Source organism: Rasamsonia byssochlamydoides, assembly GCF_041956645.1.
Source record: "Rasamsonia byssochlamydoides strain NRRL 3658 unplaced genomic scaffold VTN77scaffold_73, whole genome shotgun sequence".
Classification (NCBI taxonomy): Eukaryota; Fungi; Ascomycota; class Eurotiomycetes; order Eurotiales; family Trichocomaceae; genus Rasamsonia; species Rasamsonia byssochlamydoides.
In genome coordinates, this window is record NW_027192456.1 from 131474 (window position 1) to 150494 (window position 19021).

A 19021-nucleotide genomic window follows, 5' to 3' on the forward strand; every position below is an offset into this window, starting at 1 on the left:
TTGAATGGTGGCGTATAACCCCATCACCTCCTCCCACCACCCGCCCGATAAGCTCTGCTTCTGCTTGGGCTACGGCTCCTTTCGCTGTAGCTGCTGTAGCTGTCTACAGAGCTGTAGCTGCTATAGCTCGGGCTGCGGCGTCTACGGCGTCTTGGACTATCTCTGCGAGGCGAGTCTCTCCTTCTCGGAGGAGGCGACACTGACATTGACCAAGAGCGAGACCGACGAGGGGATCTAGATCGTGACAAGGATCGTGGGCGGTATAGATCGTGTCTATCCATTGCACGACCAGTGCCATACCTTCTCGGTGATCTGCGCCGAGGCGGAGATGCACGAAAAGTGCCTGAAGGTTGACGGCCACTATTTAACGCTTCTCTGCCATGTACAGAACGAGAACCCTCTATCCCGGTGTGCCGAGCGGGTGGAGGAGATCGCGAGAATGTTCGCCGGGGCAGAACAATAGAGACCTTCAAGACAGCTCCATCGAGCTGAGCTTCATGCATATGAGAGATAGCTGCTTCTGCATCGGCAACATCATAGTACGAAATGTATGCGGTACCTCTGTTGGTCATAACTAAAGTATTTGTCAACAAAATGCCTAGGATATCTGGACATGTGTTGCTTACATGCTCTGTTCATGGGCAAATCAAGGCTCTGTATCTCGCCGAAACTTCCAAATATTTCATAAAGATGATCCTCCGTAACGTTCTTCGTCAATTTCTCAACAACAATCTAGAAGCAAACAAGTTAGAGAAACCTGTCCTAAACCAGGGAGTTACAATAGGTTTCTAAATAACTCCAGTGTGTGGGCAAAACACTTATGGGTAACAAACCTTCGAACTCCTCCGAGGAGGACTTCTGGGACTGGGGCTCCTGGTATAGCTTCTATCCCGGGGCCATCGTCCACCCCTAGTTCTACCAGGACTTCGGGAGTATTCTCTGTTTCGTGGCATAGATCGACTCCGGCTCCGTCCTCGGTATCCGTTGCGACGACCAGGTGGAGATGGACTCCGGCTCGGAGTTCGGTGTCTTGATACGGAGCGAGGCGAGATAGAGCGACGAAAAGAACCAGAGGGCGACCTGTCTGTACGAGGAGACAACCCTGGAGACCGAGTTCGAGATCGTCCCCGGGAGAGTGATCTCGCGGACATCTTTTCAGCACCGAACCTTGCGGCGATAATAAGTCGTTCAATGAAAAAAAACTCTCCTGGGACAAATCAATTAAGTCAATTCGCGCATGAAATATGTGTCTGAGAGAATGATAATGAGGTATGCAGAGCACCAGAAGCGTGCTTGTATTTGCAAGTGAGAAAGTTATAGGCTGTCAGCGCGATTGTAAAGTCGGGAGCCAACAGGATTCAACCTTGATGTCGAGAACGGGCCAACACCATCATTTCTGGTTAGAACATGAGGTGCCTCCTAATGTTAGGTACCTAACCTAATCTAAACTACAGTACTGTACTAACCGTAGGGGTGGATCTTGGAGCTTATCCATACCACAGAGTAATTTCATGCAAACATCTTTCTATATCTGTTTCTAAGAAATTAATGTTTATAAAAAATTTATAAAAAGAAAAAAAAAACTAGCCAAAAGCATGACTCCCTTCATGTCTCTCTCTCTTTTTTTTAATGAGAATACCTAGACCCTTCATCCTTATCCTCTCATTATCTCTGGAGGTCCATTCTGTTCATTGCAGTCCAAAGAGATATCGCAAAAAAAAAAGCAGTGATAATCTCAACACCATATATGGGGTGGTCAAGGAGGCAGTTAGGTGGCCAAGGCTGGAAGAAGCGTGGTCGCAATGACTGCTTGCAATACCGCAGCATAACTCCTCATCATTGTTAAGACCAGCAGCTCATATCTGACACTAAGGGAACAGTGAAAATGTGTTTCTAGGAAGAGCAAATACTTAGGGCTTTCAATTTCTTCCATTGTTAAAACGCTGACAACTTGCTCCATTGTTCATATTCCTGGATAATATCACTTGTAAGCTGCCTTTTCACTTGTTTGAGAGCAGCCTCAAAATGATACCACATGATTTCCTTCGGCTGGTTTGTTTCCTCCTCTTCATCCAAAGCTGCTTCGCCTGCCGTCTCACATAAGTTCACGATTTCTGCTCCGGAATAACCCTCGGTCTTTGCCGCCAACTCATCAATATTTACCTCGGGGTTGACAACTGACTTGCTGAACCATATTTTGATGATCTCTCTGCGCGCCTCAAAATCTGGTGGTCCAATGTAAATAATATTATCCAGACGACCTGGCCGCATCAGTGCGGGATCCAGCACATCGGGTTTGTTGGTCGCCGCAACAACGAGGACGTTTTTCAACTCCTCAATGCCGTCCATTTCATTCAGTAAGGTAGTAAGGACGTTGACACCTCCATGTGCAGTACTACTACGTTTGGAGGCAATGGCGTCAATCTCATCAAAAAAGATTATGCTAGGCCGAGCCGCCCGGGCTTTTTGGAAGATTTCACGAAGGGCGCGTTCTGATTCTCCGACGTACATACTGAGGATCTCAGCACCTTTCACTGCCAGGAAATTAAGCCCTGCTTCTGTTGCTAGGGCTTTGACAGTCATTGTCTTCGAGCAACCTGGAGGTCCGTAAAGTAGGATTCCTTTCTTGCTGCGAACATTGAGTCTTCGCATCCGGTCCGGAAACTATGACAGTGTCGTCAGAGATATTCAAGATACAACGGCTTCGGAACATTTCATTACCTTGAGAGGTCTTTCGACTACTTTCTGGAGATGTCTCTTGATAGAATGTTGTCCACCAATATCAGACCATCTGACCTTTGGGGTTTCCAAGAAAACCTCTCTCATCGCGGTAGGCCGGACCTCTTGCATAGCTTGAATAACATCGATCTCACATATGGTCAAAGGAACGCCTGAATTATCTTTGCCTGGAAGATCGCCTCCGTGAGTTTCGATATTAGAAACAGAGTCCTCAATTTCATTATGGATGCTGTCCTTCGCTATCAGCCGATCTCGAGCCTTGCGGCACAATACTTGGAGTAGAGCAAAAAGGTCAGCACCGACGTAACCGTGTGTCTTCTCTGCCATAAACTCTATGAGACTATCGCTGGGTTCAGTAGATTCCCCCCGTATTGCACGCAGTATATGTGCCCTGGCCGCTGCTGTGGGCACTGATAGCTCAATCTCCATTGACAGTCGATGTGGTGTTCTCAAGGAATCGTCGACGTCATTCGGATGTCGTGTTGCAGCTACCACAAGAACTTTAGCATTTTTTAAAGCGTCTATGTTTTCACACAGGGCAAATGCTAATGAAGAGAAATCATGAGACATGCGCTTTGGGGCGATGGATTCCACCTGGTCAATGATAATAACACTGGGCTGCGAAAGAAGAGCGTCGTGAAAAATCTTGCGTAACTTCGCCTCTCCATCGCCCACACTCCGGCTTAGTGTGGAGGATCCAATTACGAAGGATTTCTCCCAACCCGCAGCTTCAATCTTCTGTAGCAGGAGAGTTTTACCGGTTCCTTTCGGACCGTAAATGAGCATCCCTCGACTGAGTTGGTAAAAAGGGGGCATCGACACAACATGCGTCTCCGACTTGAAATCCACGAGTATTTCATTTATCCTCCTGATCTGATCAGACATGCCACCCAACCCGGACTCACTGACTTCAAGCTTAGCGACCCCGTCCAATTTCGGTCTGTCGTCCCCAATCTTGATGGTAGAAGCCTTAGTAAATCGAAACAATGTTTTTGCAGAGCTGCTTTGTCCCCGTAATTCTGCCACCTTAAAGCTTCTACGCTGGCCCTTGAGTTCTGTATCAAAAACCAGGCCAACTGAAAGAATCTCGCATTTCGACAAAGGGTACTCCAAAGCCCACTCCCAGTGCTGCTTGTCCGCATCAAGCAACGATCCATAGTTCATAAGCTTGTCAGAATCGGTGCACTCCTCCAGACGCACCACGGCCACTTCGTCCAGCGAATCATCCAATCTGGTGATGGTAAGTTTGTCGCCAAGCTTTATTCCATAACAATCTTGCAAAGTCTTTGAAGTCTGAACCACATTTGTCTGTATCTCTTGAAGAGCTGTCCAGGCGACTGCAGTCTTTTGCGGACCCTCGCTCTGCTGCAGAAGACATAGGTCACCTGCACGCATTTTAAGGGATTCCAGGGAGTGCGGCGACAAGTAAACGCGAAACCACTCTCGGAGACCATTTTTCTGCTGTTTAGGGAGAGGACGAACAGTGAATAGTCGAGACTCGGACATCTTGGCAGTCAGGGAGCTTCAGCTATTGCAAGGTACAGAAAAAGAAGGAATCTGGCACGAAAGTTCTCCTCTGTCGGTCGTAACATAGGAACTGGCGAATGAAGGCAAATGAGGGACACTGGAAAATAAATCTCAGTTATTTGCAAGTCACCGAATAGCTGGTTAGATTTGAAGTCCCAGCATGAGAGCAGGTTAATTTACTCACTTCAAAGAACACATCTGGTGAAGATTTTTATTATTTTGCAACAACTCTGGTATTCCATTTCAGTAATAGTGGGACTGAATCTAAATGGCGATTGGTGAACCCCCTACTCCAAAAAAGAAAGAAACAGATTTGTCCAGAGTCCAGACACCCCCATTTTTACTTGGAACACACTGGGTATACCTCCTGAAATTGTATTACCAACAGAAATACAACTAAAATTAATTGCAAGCCCTTAATGTTCAAAACAAATTTTATGACTTCTTAGCACTGATTCTACAAACTAAAATTTGACACCAAAATCACCTAGCAAAAACCATTATATATAGCCAAACTGGCATTGGGAATTCATGCCTAAATTACTGCTCATTAGAGGCATCAATTTTGGTGATTTAATAGCTTACTATCAGATTTGGTGCCCCTAATAAGCAATAATTTAGGCGCAAATTCTCAATTTTAGTTCAGCTATATATAATGATTTTTATTAGGTAACTTCGAATTCAAATTCGAAAAGTGATTTTGGGTTATAATATTAAAAATTAGTAGTACAGCTGTCTTTGAATAGAAAAAGAATTGCAATTAATTTAGTGGTATTTTTTGCTGTAAACCACTTTCAGAGCTAGACCCAAGAAGGTTAGCAGGGGTGTCCCAATAAATCCCTCTCACAAATGAACGCCAAGGCGGGAACATAGCACGGCAGCTTTTTCTTAACTCTTGTCTGAGCATGCTATACAAACGATGTAATCCCCACGATCACTACAAGGTGTTATTTTCTGATAATGTTAAGCTCTCGGCAATGGCAACTATTCTGTAAAAGACCATATCAAGGCAGAACACGACTTGGCTTGTTTCGTCACATCCTTAAGGTATTTCGCATTTACCCAGCAGCCAGGAAGGATTACTCAGTGAAACCCGACAACCAACAAATCGTCGACAACAAGCCGAAGATCAATTACGAGAGTTATGCCAGCCAAGATTTGCCAAAACCTCATCCACTGGTCGACTCCTCCTTAGTGGAAATCGTGAGCGGGAATCGAGACCCAGGGGTTAAAATTAACTCTTATGGACAACTTCGTATAACATCCGACGAGAAGAGTCTTCGGAATAATAAGACAATTTTGGTTCTTTCTCGAGCAAGCGCTTCATTGACTATATATGATTTTCGGAGGTTACTAAGCCCAGGGGTGGATGAAGATGCTGGAGAGGGCTTCGAGGAAGGTGATTCATCGCAAGGGCTTCAATCAATCGGTAGCGGAATGCTTACAGAATCCTGACAGTCTTTCCCGTTCGCCATACCCACTCTTTGAAGCGGCAAAATTCGTGGATTCTCATTTTCGGGTCTCCGGCACAAGCTAAAAAATACCAGGACAGAGCATCTAAGCTGAGGGAGTTCGCCGCACAGTACGCTCCAAGGCCCTGTTCCAGCAACATCCTCCCATCACCTGATCTCACTGTGGAGGGACAATCGATGACATTTAAACCACAAGAGTATACTATTGCTTCCCCCTTTCAGGAGCTGTCTCTTGTCGCTCAATTGTCGCCATTCGACCATAAAGTGAGGCGCGCGATCAGCAGCCATGTCAATCTACTCGGCCCAAATGTGATTGACAAGCAGTCATTTCCAGTCAGATTCTGGATTGACTTTCCTGGTAGGCCAATCTTGACTGTGAAAGCGATCCAGGGGCTCCTTGAGTTGGACAGTCGTGAGCGTGGCCACCCCTGGCGATTATCTTCGAACCAAGGCGCCATCGTACGCATAGAGCAAGTTCCAGTTTCTCCGTCTTCTCCAGAGAACTTTGATGAACAATTAGGTTGCTCCACAAGCACCGTTGCGGACAATTGGCGAGTTAACTTCAAATCCGCATCTGACGCGAAACGCTTCACTCGCTTGTGGCACAGAAGGCGTCTTCCAAAAGTCGATAATCTCCTGTACTATAATCCGCACATAATTGTAAAGGCCGAATGCCTTGTCTGATTGTGGGCGCTATTTACGCATTTTTATATCTCACCTTTGCTGCCTGTTCTAGCTAGAGAGTGCTTTTCTTTTGAACTGCAAGCCAAATGACGGCAACTTTGGTATGAAACATACAGCGATTCCCAAAGGAGTCCTTTCTCACTTCCTATCAGGAATAAACTGATCAGTCATATCTTGATTGATTTAGTTATTAGACTTGGCAAGGCTGTAGGTTTCCCTTCTGTGCAATATTGCGAATCGACAGAGATAACAAAAGGGGTACAAAAAGGGATTTCCTCTAGTAGACGAAATCAACAATAAGGATACTAAACTAAAGCAAGATTAGGAGATAACCAGCCACACTATTATCCACACGTAGTTGGAAGGTTCCAAGTCGAGCCTCTTCCAGAACTACTCTGGAACTCCTACAACATTTGAATGTCGGAAGCACCCCGTGATAGGAGCTGAGAGGGCCATAACTGCTGCACCTCAGGCAACACATCCTACGTTCAACAGCACTTGCCCCCAAAATTGCCGTTTGCACCACTGCCATGTTGATCTATGCTGACTCCCTGAGCGCCGGCTTGCTCCGATTTTGACGTATCCATGACTTTCTTGATTTCCGAGGCGAGGCTGTAGAAAGCCTTGTCGACATTGATATTATTCTTGGCTGAGACTTCGAGAAAAGGAATACCAAGCTCGTCAGCAAGTTTCTGACCTTGTTCGGTTGACACTGCTCGTTTTTCTTCCCAGTCGCATTTGTTGCCGATGAGAATTTTGTGAACGCCCTCACTTGCATGCTGCTCGACATTCGAGAACCAGGTCCGGATGTCTTGAGAAGTGGTAAGCCCTAGTCAGCACTATCCCGTGAAGATAGATGTTGGTGACTCTTACTGTTAAATGAACGTTCATCTGTGACATCATAGACGAGGAGAATGCCCATTGCTCCTCTATAATAGGCAGTTGTGATGGTTCTGAATCTTTCCTGACCTGCAGTATCCCATATTTGCAGCTTCACACGCTTACCATCCAGTTCAATTGTGCGGATTTTGAAGTCGATTCCGATGGTGGTAATGAACGATGGCGTGAATGAGTCCTCACTGAAGCGGAGCAGGCAGCATGATTTGCCTACACCGGAATCCCCGATGAGTAGCAATTTGATCTGTTCCAGTTGCAGATATTAGCATAAGTGATAGAAGTTACCTGTGAAGCACATTCTCACCAAGAAGTCATAGTTCCTTGTCCCCGCCATGGTAATATCAATAACTCTTCACCGCAAAAAGAGGGTGCGCTTATAGTGAAACTCGGAAGCGCACGTCAATACCAGTGGTATTCGCAGTCTCCAAAATAAGGAGACCTCCAGCACACCTTCTGCAGAGAGGTGCTGCCACCGAATGGTGGCAAAAAGGCAGACTTCCCGATGGTTTTATACGATGGTTTGTCCGCTAGTAGGGCTAAATGCCAGGAGACGCCAGGTGCCTTAAGATGACCACTACAGCTGATTACGGGAGTGCTGGCCACTAAAAAGCTCCGCGATCAGCGCATCAACAACCCTTTGCTGGCGATGATATCTGATAGGAAGTTGAGACAAAATAGTCGAGAAGATAACTGAGAGCGGTATCTGCTGTTTGCACAGAGGTTCGTAAGTTGGTAAATCACTCAGTTGAGAAAGGTTGGTTTCACATACGGTTCCTGGAGTCTTAGCGTCTGCGTAACTTGGTTACTTAGCGGAAACTCACATATAGCAACAACAGCATGGTGGACCCTGCGGGGGAAAAAATAGCGGCATGATCATCCCAAGGCAGCACCTTGCCAATTAACAAAGGACGTCCCCTTATTATATACTTTAATCCTTTTTATTTGAGTATTTGCTATATAACCTGTATCTTATCCCAGTTTCTGATCTAGATCGTCCTTGATGACAACAGCCACTTGTGCATGTTACATGATGCTGAATCTACCTACCTATTATTATTACTTCTAGTTTCAGTGACCTTATGATCACTGGTGCTCGAGCTTTGACTCCATTGACTGGCAGGTAGTGAGGCTTGAAATTTCATTTCCAGATTTCGAGGCTTCAATTCAACCTGACAGTAGGCGCATATAGTAAGTGAGTGTTACAGATAGCCTTTCCTGCAGCATACGGAATACATCACTGACAATTGGTTGTATTCTGAGCATGGGTTGAAGGCATCACTGGTTTCTGGGAAGCGAGCATTCTCTTCTAAAAGTTGAATGAGCTGGATCATCAAATCAATGCATACCTCCGCATCAAAGGGCCCTTAGTGGTTTTAGTGAATTATATATACTTTCAAATATCTGAAAGATTTCAAAATATACAAGTTATTGTTTCTTGATGACATTGAAGTGAATAGTATATGCACTAATACCAGGGAACTAATAGACCAAGCTAAGACTTCGTGTAATAGAATGGCGCTCGACCCAGTCACTCATATCCACTTGGAGTACGCCCATTGTATCCTGCTGACGGCCTTCAGTTGCTTATCCACACCCCTGCTAACATCCATGAGGTCCGCCATGTCTTCTTTGAAGTCGTGGAAAACCGATCTCGGCAGAGTATATTTCGCTCTGTAGCTCATTATATGGATCTCGCATATGAAATACCCATGATCCTTGTATGAAAGAATATTATTAGAGCCAGAAGAGGATCTCGTTAAGATCCGATCAATATTTCTTCCAGTAATATAATTACCATCGTGAATACATATAGTAGTCATTAGGGCATACATACCGTAGCGCACGTCTCAATCCATCTTTCTCCTTCCCTTTTTGTAAACCCTTTCTATTGCCAAGGACGCTACCAATCCAGCGAAATGTTGCATATGATACTAGGATTCCCGGTGTGAGGCCTACAAAGCTAATAAAATGTCAGCTTACAAGCTCCCGGTCATAGAAGAGAGACACAAACCCAAAAACAAGTTCCTGGCTTTTGAGGAGCGCATCGATTCCGCTAATCGCTATTTCCACGTCCACCTTGGTCTTCTGGATCTGGATCAGAAGTGCACGGATAAGATCGCCTCGTAATGTTCCGACAAAAGGCCGACGCAAGTCTCGCTCATAGGCCATCAAAACAGGCGTCAAATCTCCTTCCCTCACATTTGCAGCGATAGCACTGATATCTGATCGAACTTTCTCATGGTTAAGGTCTGGATGATCGAGAACAAAGTCGATGACCATCCTTTCCAGACTGGCACGATCTGCTACCAGGCTATTTCTGCTCATAATTGCAATTTCACTCTTCTCATCATGCCTGATCGTTCCGATCAACTTCTCTGTCGGCTTCACAACCCAGTTTGTCCAGAAATCGATCACAGTTAAACCAAACTCGGAGAGCCAGGTAAGAAGATCTGCTTTTCGGCTCGTGAGAATCTTAAGCACCGTACTTAAAGAAAGCAAAATTGTGGAGGCCGGCAGCCAATACCGAACTAGGCGCGAGGGGCGCCCGTATTTGCGAATCAAGGCTCCTGTGGACAACGCATTTCCTGGCAAGCGTTCTTGCAGAATGCAAATAAGTCGATCGATAACATCGATCGGTTGAACGCACACTCTTTCCTCGAGCCGATTTTGTGCGCCTTGAACCTCATTTTCAACAGTGGTAAACACCCCATCTTCAAATTCAGTCACTGCGACATTAGGATCAGTCAGACTTTGCAATATCGTGTCCATCAATAGTACACTCTTGTACACAACATTGTGCCACTCGTGGTTTGACAGAATGTGCTTTCCAGGGTCATTCAAGTCATCACCTATTCCAAATGCAAGGCACTCTTCCACCAAAAGCCCGATACAGCTGGCATTTACATCTCTCAGATTCTTCAGTGCCTTCTGCCTTTGCCGCACCTCTGACCTACAACGAGCAAAGGGGGACAATATTGACAACCTTGCATGCCATTCAGAACGTTCTCGAATGCTATGCTGCACCAACTCGTAAAACCTCTCCCACCTGTTGGAAATGGAGTCAAACCGTGGCTCGACGTCATTGTTGTAATGGCTTTTTAAACTTGAATAAAAATCGCCCATCTGGACCCACAGTCTAGAAGGCAGTGTTTGGACAATGTAAAGCCCCGTATAACAATAGGATCCCAAAATCTCGTCCCAATACCAGATCTCCCTATTCAAGGCTAATGATCGTTCAAGGAGTGAGTTCATGACACTTCCGAAGGTCTGAACAGCGGCCTTGCCAGCCAATAGCCACATGAGATCCGTCTCATATCTATAGTATGGACTCTTATAAGACGTGCTAGTTTTGGAATGTTGACTGCGAGCTTGCTTGAGCACATCCAATACTTTCCGCCGCGGGAGCAGCGTCCGAGAAGTCGATAAACTCCGAACAGCTGCTCGTAGATCATTTATCTCATTGGTAGGAGGAATCTCAGGAGCGGTAAACTGGTTAGTGGAATGCAGCTGGAGTTTGTCGATTTCTGTGTCCAACCGGGAGACAGTCCTTTGCAAGTTGTTAGCCTAAATATGTCAAAAGGAGAAGATTAGGTAGATTAAGATACATACTCCGCGATTAATGACATGTTCACTTTGTCTAAATTTAGCAATTGAGCATAGGCTGAGTAATGAGACTTGCTTCTAGTTAACACTTGAGCCACTGAGTGATAAATATTAATATTGAAGCTCAGAAACTACATGTGTGTTGTCATTTTTGACAAACCTTGCAAACAGCCCTTGGATGTGGAGTGCTACCTACCTACCTAGGTAGGTAGCATTGAATTTAGAAGCTAATAGCCAATAATACAGAGTACCATTATCTCAGTATCAACCCGCAGAACAGATTGCATATGGCGCATATCTTCTCAGACTGTGGAACCAACTTTTTTCTATCAGGGCATAGGCCCGTGGAAAAAGGCGACTCAGATCATACTCAGAGTAAAAGGCTTCAATGTCTCTGGAGTAAAAAAATGTGGGCCCGCTTTTCTGCTCCGACGGTTGCTAGTCCCGACATACATGTTAGTATTCAGAGTAGTATTAATCCAGACAAATAATTTGTCTTGTAAAAAAATGCACTGAGTCATCTGAAGAAGTTGCGAAACAAGATGTTTCTAGTGGCTTGTACGGAGTACTCTGTACTCTCCGCAATGTGGACTCTTCAAGGGTGTTTTGCCTGGAACCCTCTGTCATCCGATTCCGGAAGGACAGATTGCCGACCTGATCTACGACCCACTGTCTGTTAGCCGTCTTGGCCCATGCCACCACCACGCCACTCGGGAGGCAGGATCCATGACCTGTTGTCGCGCCACTCGGGTGTCCTAAGCTGCCCAGGCCCTTACTCAGGGACAGGGACCATAATTAACCCGCGTGCCAAATCCCTCAAATACAGCCGCCCTTCCTCTCCGAAAATCCTTCTGCACAACACGCACCCTCTCCAAGCAACTGGCTTTAAACTGGTTGCCATCCACTCTGTTCAATTACCCCTAATACAAATTTACGGAGATTACTGCAGCTAAAGAAAAGAAGTTTGCATTGCAATTGTGTATTTCGGTTGTTTCTTCGGAAGCATTCCACGACATCAAGTCGGCCAATATGTGAGTTTCGAAGTCCATTGCCCTATCGTGTTTATATCTGAAGTCTTAACATGCAATCAGGAACTCCACGACATTGCTCTCGCCGCCCCCAGATACATACTGGGGGCAATTCGAAGAGATTTCCAAACACAATGTGCACCTTAACGTTGCAGAACGACTCTGGGCTGCCTGGTATGCCTACATGCAGAATGACGTCCTAGCAACAGGCATCATGTCGTTCTTGATGCATGAGATTGTCTATTTTGGCAGATCTTTACCCTGGATCATCATCGACACCCTGGGATTGTTTAGGAAGTACAAAATCCAAAGTGCAAGTCACCCGACCCTGAGCGCATCGAACATCCATGCTGACCGAGCCCACAGAACAAGATACCATCAGCACAGGAGCAGTGGACTTGTGCCAAGCTTGTTCTCCTTAGCCATTTTACAGTGGAGTTACCTCAAATATGGTAAGTGATCAACTTTCATGTGAATTAGTTACCCACATGCTTATAGATCGAAAAAAATGGCTCAGGCTCTTCCACCCTATGGCGCAATTTTTCGGTCTTTCTACTACTGTGCCGTTTCCTTCCATCTGGACCATGGCATATCAGATTGCTATCTTCTTTGTTTTGGAGGATACTTGGCACTACTTCTCGCATCGTGCACTTCATTGGGGCCCTCTTTACAAGGCCATTCACAAGATCCATCACCAGTATTCTGCTCCCTTTGGTTTAGCAGCAGAGTATGCCTCGCCTATTGAGGTGATGCTTCTGGGATTCGGCACTGTTGGCTGCCCTATCCTTTGGTGCGCAGTCACCGGTGACCTACATATCCTCACGATGTACATTTGGATCGTCCTGCGCTTATTCCAAGCCATCGATGCGCACAGTGGCTACGAGTTCCCTTGGAGTCTCCATCACTTCCTCCCATTTTGGGCTGGGGCCGATCACCATGACCTCCACCATGAAAAGTTTATTGGGAATTACGCCAGCAGCTTCAGATGGTGGGATTATTTGCTCGACACTGAGTCTACACCTGATGCTGTGAAACGGAGACGGGAGAAGAAATTGCAGAAGAGTGAGAAGAAGACATCGTGAGCAATTGAGTCTCTCTGTCGGAGTTATCTTTGGAGTGTCCGTTCTACTCTATCTGACGGCCTCTGTGGCACCAAGAGGGTAGAGCGGAGTACATCTGTTTTGACTCGCAGTTCTACCTTGGTTTGTCGAAGGGCACTGGCCATTTGGACAGATGCACACTTGTACTGACTTACTATTATTAATACTTTGAGTAATTAGTGGAGCTGATTTGTATTCCTGTACAGAGTCATAATAGAATAATAACAATGGTTGTGAATACTCCGGTTCTAATTTAGTGAACATGCCTTTTACAGGGCTGGATTACTGATATAGGGAACACCAGGGCTACTGTAAACACGCCCCTGATGCCAAACACAAGCATCAATGACACATGAGCAATAAATCACTTCATTTGCTGAATCAACTTTACTGAATTCTATCCTTATTAATATCTATATTCTATACTGCTCTTGTTATTATAACTAATAACTATAGGGCAGGGATAGGAATTATTAATATAGCCTTAACTAGAGTTTAATAAGCTACTAAATCTATAAGCTTATATAATATAATTTATTTAAGAAGCTAAATAGCTTAAAGCTATTATAGATAACCTTAAGAACCCTCTATTATACAATTTATTCTCTTATATTCTTAATTTAGTATTACCCCTAGTAAAGAAAGTAAAGAATAAGCCCTTAATTATGGAGGTAATATAGGAGTTATAAAAGATTTATAATATTTTAGATAAGGTTATAAAAAAGTAGAATTAGATTAAAAAGGTTATTATTTTTATTAAAAGTAATTCTATATAGGCTATAGTTAGACATGGCAAAACCCCAGTACCAGTTCGGGTAGTGGGGCACCAAGAACCCGACCCGACTAAGCCTCAGGCTCAAAATTTAAGCCTAACCTGACCTAAGGTTTTCCTAGGTAGGGTACTTAGGTCCCTAAAATACCTAAGTCTTAGTTCTAAGAATATTAGGGACTTCTAAAAATAATTAGGTTAGGTAATACCTAAGAACCATAGGGTTATTGGGCTTTTAGTAGCCTAATAATAGTAATATATATAAATGGTAACTATTTCTATATATATTTTTTTAGTAGGATATATAATTTATAATTGATAGAGCTTAGTAGGTAATAAGACATAATTTAAGGTATCAGGGGTGTAGTATTTTTTTAAAGCCATATTAAAATAAGAGGAAAAATATATATTTATAATAATTATTTATAAAGGGGTAAGAGTTTTAGGAGATTTATTATAAGTATCTAATATACTAGTTAATTTTAAATGGTAAAATAATAAAAAGTAATGAGCCAAAAAGAAGCCGAATAATATTTAAAAATCCTATAATATATTATTAAGAGCTATATTGCCATAGTATAGTTATAGTCCTAACTAATCCTACCTAATAAATAAGACCTTAATAATATTATAATATATTAGTTAAAATTTTTTTTAAAAAAAGGGAAATAAGAGAATAGTATAGTATAAAGCTAAATCTGCTTTTAAAAATCCTATAATATATATAGCATTTAGTAAGCAGAATCATAAATAATATTAGATATAGGAGATTTTATAGGAAGAAAAGTAAAAAAAAAATATCTTCAAGTAGGTACTAGTTATTATATATATGTCTTATATAAATACTTATAGGATATAGATTTTACCTTATATAAGACTAGTCTATACTAAAATAATGATAATAAAGGTTAGATAAAGGTATTATAAAGGCTAAATATATTAATAGTTACATAAATATAAATACTTTAACTAAAGTTAAAGAACTGTAAGGATCTGCTTATATAAGCACCCATGAACCAGAAGGATGCCAAGAACTTAGCTAAGGATACCATATAGAACTATAAATATAGCCTGAGTCCATTATAAAGGGGGAACCTTAGTAATAATCTTATATATCTAGTTATACTTTATGTTAAAAAGTTGTATCTTCTATAAACTATCTCTTAATTTAAGCCTTACTTTATAAGTTATAACTATAGATTATTTATATTAGCTCTATTTATTTTTATAATTTATTATTTAGTTTAGGGTAGTCTATCTAATTATAATTATAATTTACAAGCTTCTATATAAGGTCTAGAATAAGATCCTAATTATCTAAGAATTCTTATAAGGGAAACTATTAGAACCTTTATAAGCTTAAATACCTTAAGGTTATAAATTATTTATAAAACTAAGCTATCTATACCTTTATTACCTCTTTTTATATATAAAGAGATTATACTACCTTATAAGTTTATTAGATCTTAGTAATTAAAGAACCTATTTAACCTTATAAGGCTCCTAACTCTTAATTAATTAAAAAGCCTTTTTAGACCAATATAACCTTAAAATTATATTAATTTATTATTTAAGAGCTTTATAAATAATTAGAGCTTTTATAGTAGATTATATAACTCTAAAATATATTTATTATCTTAATAATATATTAATTAACCTTTTTAGAGATAAATACCTTATAAAATAAGCTAAAATATGGCTCTACCTTCTTTCTGAAGAATAGTAATATAAGATTTATAATTATACTTATTATTATTTATTTATTACATAATAAGAGGCTACTATTAACGTAATTCCCGGCCGCTCCGGACACCCACCCGCACCCACAAATTCTATACAGAATTTGAAGCTTTATTATCTACCAAAAACAGCATTTATTTACAAAAATTATGAATTAGAGCGATTAGGGCATCGAGTCCGTATATGCCCAATAGTTCCACAGTTAGTACACTTTGGCGGCGCGCGCATACGAGGTGCCGAAGCCGCCTCTGCGGCCGGAGCGGCCACACCCTCTGCCATCTGATTTTGATCCAGAATTTGACTCTGTATAAGATCCTGAGCTTCTTGGACTGTAAGACCTCCTTCATGGGATATTTGATTAGTCGATCGTTTATGCTTCTGCTTCTGCTTCTTATTTGCAGCCCATAGATCACGATTTTCCTTTGCAAGAATGACAGCACTATTCATGGCTAATTGACAACCCTTGATAAGCTGGTTTAAAGCTGCATTTATAGGGCTCGGAGGGCTCTGTGTATGCTGTTTTAGTAAGGCCTTGATCGTAGCTGCCTAATGCTGTAATTCAATAATATTATGAGGCGTCTCTGGCACCCAATTGGTCGGTATAGTGCTGGCACTCTCCCAGGTGGTGTAGGGGTCTTAAGCTGTATATTGAGCTGTAGAAGGACCCGATCTGGTTGAAATGGCACTAATCCAGTTGCTGCAAAGCCATTTTTGATTTAAAGGCTTCCGTACGAGCTTTTGGGTATGCTTCAAGGAAATCCAGCTTATCAATATGATTGATTCCAAGCTGCATATTGTTTTCCATAAGGCAGCCATATGTGTGCTTTAGAACTGCAAAACAGCTGACATCAAGAGGCTGTAGGAGATAAGAGGAATGAGGAGGCAAACAGATCGGTATAATGTTATTCTGGGCACAGATGCGATCAAATTGAGGCGTTAAATGGCTGCCATGCCCATTGAGGACCAATAGTCGATATTTACCCTTCGTCCAAGCATTCGTATGTGGGATGAAGTGATTTTGAAGCCATGATATGCCAATCTCATCCGTAGTCCACCCATTAGGACTTTTCTCGATTCTCCAGTCGCGTGGTAAGCCTGTCTTATACCAAGCTTGTTGATGCTTCCTCACTTTGAAAATAATACATGGTGGTAATACCCATCCTGCCGAATTGACTGATTCAATAACTGTGACCCATTCCTTATTCCCCGGCTGTAGAAGAGGCGGACGACCAGATGTCTCTGCTCCAGTAACTACTTTTGCAGTAGCAATCAGGCCCATTACAAAGCCTGTCTCATCAAAATTGTAGATATCCTTAATAAGGATTCCATATTGTTGAATAGTGCTTTGTACATGGTCAAACCATTCGTTGATAACCTTTGGATCCTCACATTTGGCACGCTGATAGTTGTATCGTCGCGAATATCGTGTTTTAAGCTCCTCATGGCGGTTAATAAAGGTAGAAACCCAGTTCTTTCCAACATGGAGTTGAGCATCTGCCGGACTGCGCTCGGAAAGCAAAATATTGGCCATATCTCGTATGGCAGCTGGCCAAGGCATTCCACGCCTATCCCGAGATAATATCCATTGTAGAAGCGTCTCCTCCTCAGTAATTGTTAGTTTATGACCAGTTGGACGTCTCTCAGTCTGTGAAATTGTGCCGCGGAGTCGCTCATGTAAAGTAGAATGAGGAACACCATATAATCGCGCTGCTGCGCGAATAGTTAGCGGTTTCTCGGATTTTTTATAGCAGAAATAGCCAATAGGATTCGGCCTTCCTGCTGCACCAAATCTTTGATTTTTGACGCGTTTTTGGTGGCATGGTGGCGCATTGAGATCGATAGATTCTGTATAGAATTTGTGGGTGCGGGTGGGTGTCCGGAGCGGCCGGGAATTACGTTAATATAAATAGTTAGGATAAATTAACTAAGCTACCTCTATACTATAATATAAATATAATTATTAATTTTATAAAAGGTACAAAGCTACTTTTAAACTAATACATAATTTACCTAAGAAAGCTTATCGAGCTATAGAGATTCCTGGAAATAAATCTTATAAAAGGTTTTATATAATTATCGAAATCTCTAATAGGCTTATTTATCTTCTTTATAAAAAAATAATTTACTTTTAACTTTATATAAATTATTATACTCTTTAACTAAATTATTATTTATAACTATCACCCTTACTAAATAAAACCCTTATCTTATATAATTATTATCTTTATTTAACTTAATATTTATAATATATATTAGGGTTATATTACTTATGGATATAGATACTTATAGCCTTTAAAATAAATATAGGCTATTTAAATTTATAGTTATACCTTTTAGGCTAATCAATATATTTATAACCTTCTAAACCTATATTAATTAGGCTCTTTATAAATACCTTAATATCTTTATAGTATTTATAAGAATATGTAAAATACATATAATTAATCCTAGCTTAACTGTAAAACTAGGCTATACCTCAAATTATTTAAATACTAATTTTATATTTATAAAATTAATTTCTTAAGGTATACAGTCTTTTTAGAGGGTATTTCTATAAAGACCTTATAAAAAGTATCTTTTCTTAACCTAAGCTATAGTTATTTAAATAAATCTAGGAATTCTTAGGAACTTTTATTAAAGATTTATTTATTATTATATAAGGATCTAGTACTTATTAGATATAATAAAAAAAGAAATCTTAGATATTAAGACAAGTTTATAATACTTTTAAATTCCTAATATTAAAGGTGAAGGTAGCTTTTTATAAACTCTTTAATATTTTTATAAATATTATCTTTTTTATTATTAGTAATTAGAACTCTTAATAAGGCTTAAGATAAATTTTTTAGGGTTTATAATTAATAAAATTTTAATCTAAAAAGGGCTATATAAAGCCTAAGTACTAATAGCTTTCTATTCAGAAAATAAATAAATAATAGAATTTATAACTAAGAACTTTCTATAATTATGATTAAGAATTAATAAAGGTTATTATTAATTATAATAGCCTTTTAAGTTTTTTTAATACTTATAAAAAGCTTTTATAAAGATAGGTAAATATAAAAAGTTATTTATTAGTTTAAGATTAGTTACTATAAAGGTAAGTCTAAGAACCTTATAAATATACCTTTATAAAAAATAGATTATAAAAGATCTATTTATAAAAAAGATTAGATTAAATTGGGAAAGAGACTATAAAGATAAGAAAGTTATTAGGTTACTTTTAGATAATAGTATCTTAGGCCTTATAAATCTCTAGTAAAATATTCTTTATTAATAATAATAAGTAATAAAGAGGGTTATATAAATTAGAGCTTTATAGTAAATAAGTCCCTTAATTAAGAAGGGTTCAAAAAGTTATAAAAATAGTAGCCTTATAACTAGATCCTTTTATTAAAAAGGTAATGGAGATAAAGCCAGAAATAGACTTTATAATTAAGAGCTTTACCTAAAAAGGTAAAA

The 19021-nt window shown here is 40.9% G+C and overlaps 7 protein-coding genes across 7 annotated transcripts; 2 read left to right on the top strand and 5 right to left on the bottom strand.

Annotated features, from left to right (window-relative positions):
* Positions 1 to 23: 23 nt before the first annotated feature.
* On the bottom strand, positions 24 to 1151 carry VTN77DRAFT_8529 (uncharacterized protein; the record flags this gene model as incomplete). Its single annotated transcript, XM_069425036.1, has 3 exons — positions 24 to 574; positions 627 to 732; positions 834 to 1151. 3 exons carry the CDS (start codon positions 1149 to 1151, stop codon positions 24 to 26), a joined length of 975 nt encoding a protein of 324 aa, XP_069274621.1.
* Positions 1152 to 1935: 784 nt separating this feature from the next.
* VTN77DRAFT_8530 (uncharacterized protein) lies at positions 1936 to 4245 on the bottom strand (the record flags this gene model as incomplete). The annotated part of the gene is made up of 2 exons (XM_069425038.1): positions 1936 to 2664; positions 2722 to 4245. The coding sequence occupies 2 exons, from the start codon at positions 4243 to 4245 to the stop codon at positions 1936 to 1938; spliced, it is 2253 nt and encodes a 750-aa protein (XP_069274622.1).
* A 981-nt stretch (positions 4246 to 5226) lies between these two features.
* On the top strand, positions 5227 to 6422 carry VTN77DRAFT_8531 (uncharacterized protein; the record flags this gene model as incomplete). The annotated part of the gene is made up of 2 exons (XM_069425039.1): positions 5227 to 5665; positions 5725 to 6422. 2 exons carry the CDS (start codon positions 5227 to 5229, stop codon positions 6420 to 6422), a joined length of 1137 nt encoding a protein of 378 aa, XP_069274623.1.
* A 488-nt stretch (positions 6423 to 6910) lies between these two features.
* VTN77DRAFT_8532 (uncharacterized protein) lies at positions 6911 to 7653 on the bottom strand (the record flags this gene model as incomplete). Its single annotated transcript, XM_069425040.1, has 3 exons — positions 6911 to 7233; positions 7296 to 7563; positions 7624 to 7653. The coding sequence occupies 3 exons, from the start codon at positions 7651 to 7653 to the stop codon at positions 6911 to 6913; spliced, it is 621 nt and encodes a 206-aa protein (XP_069274624.1).
* Positions 7654 to 8851: 1198 nt separating this feature from the next.
* On the bottom strand, positions 8852 to 10945 carry VTN77DRAFT_8533 (uncharacterized protein; the record flags this gene model as incomplete). The annotated part of the gene is made up of 4 exons (XM_069425041.1): positions 8852 to 9095; positions 9154 to 9279; positions 9331 to 10866; positions 10929 to 10945. The coding sequence occupies 4 exons, from the start codon at positions 10943 to 10945 to the stop codon at positions 8852 to 8854; spliced, it is 1923 nt and encodes a 640-aa protein (XP_069274625.1).
* A 1189-nt stretch (positions 10946 to 12134) lies between these two features.
* On the top strand, positions 12135 to 13032 carry VTN77DRAFT_8534 (uncharacterized protein; the record flags this gene model as incomplete). The annotated part of the gene is made up of 3 exons (XM_069425042.1): positions 12135 to 12263; positions 12317 to 12402; positions 12468 to 13032. 3 exons carry the CDS (start codon positions 12135 to 12137, stop codon positions 13030 to 13032), a joined length of 780 nt encoding a protein of 259 aa, XP_069274626.1.
* A 3212-nt stretch (positions 13033 to 16244) lies between these two features.
* VTN77DRAFT_8535 (uncharacterized protein) lies at positions 16245 to 17117 on the bottom strand (the record flags this gene model as incomplete). The annotated part of the gene is made up of 1 exon (XM_069425043.1): positions 16245 to 17117. One exon carries the CDS (start codon positions 17115 to 17117, stop codon positions 16245 to 16247), a length of 873 nt encoding a protein of 290 aa, XP_069274627.1.
* Between the last annotated feature and the right edge of the window lie 1904 nt (positions 17118 to 19021).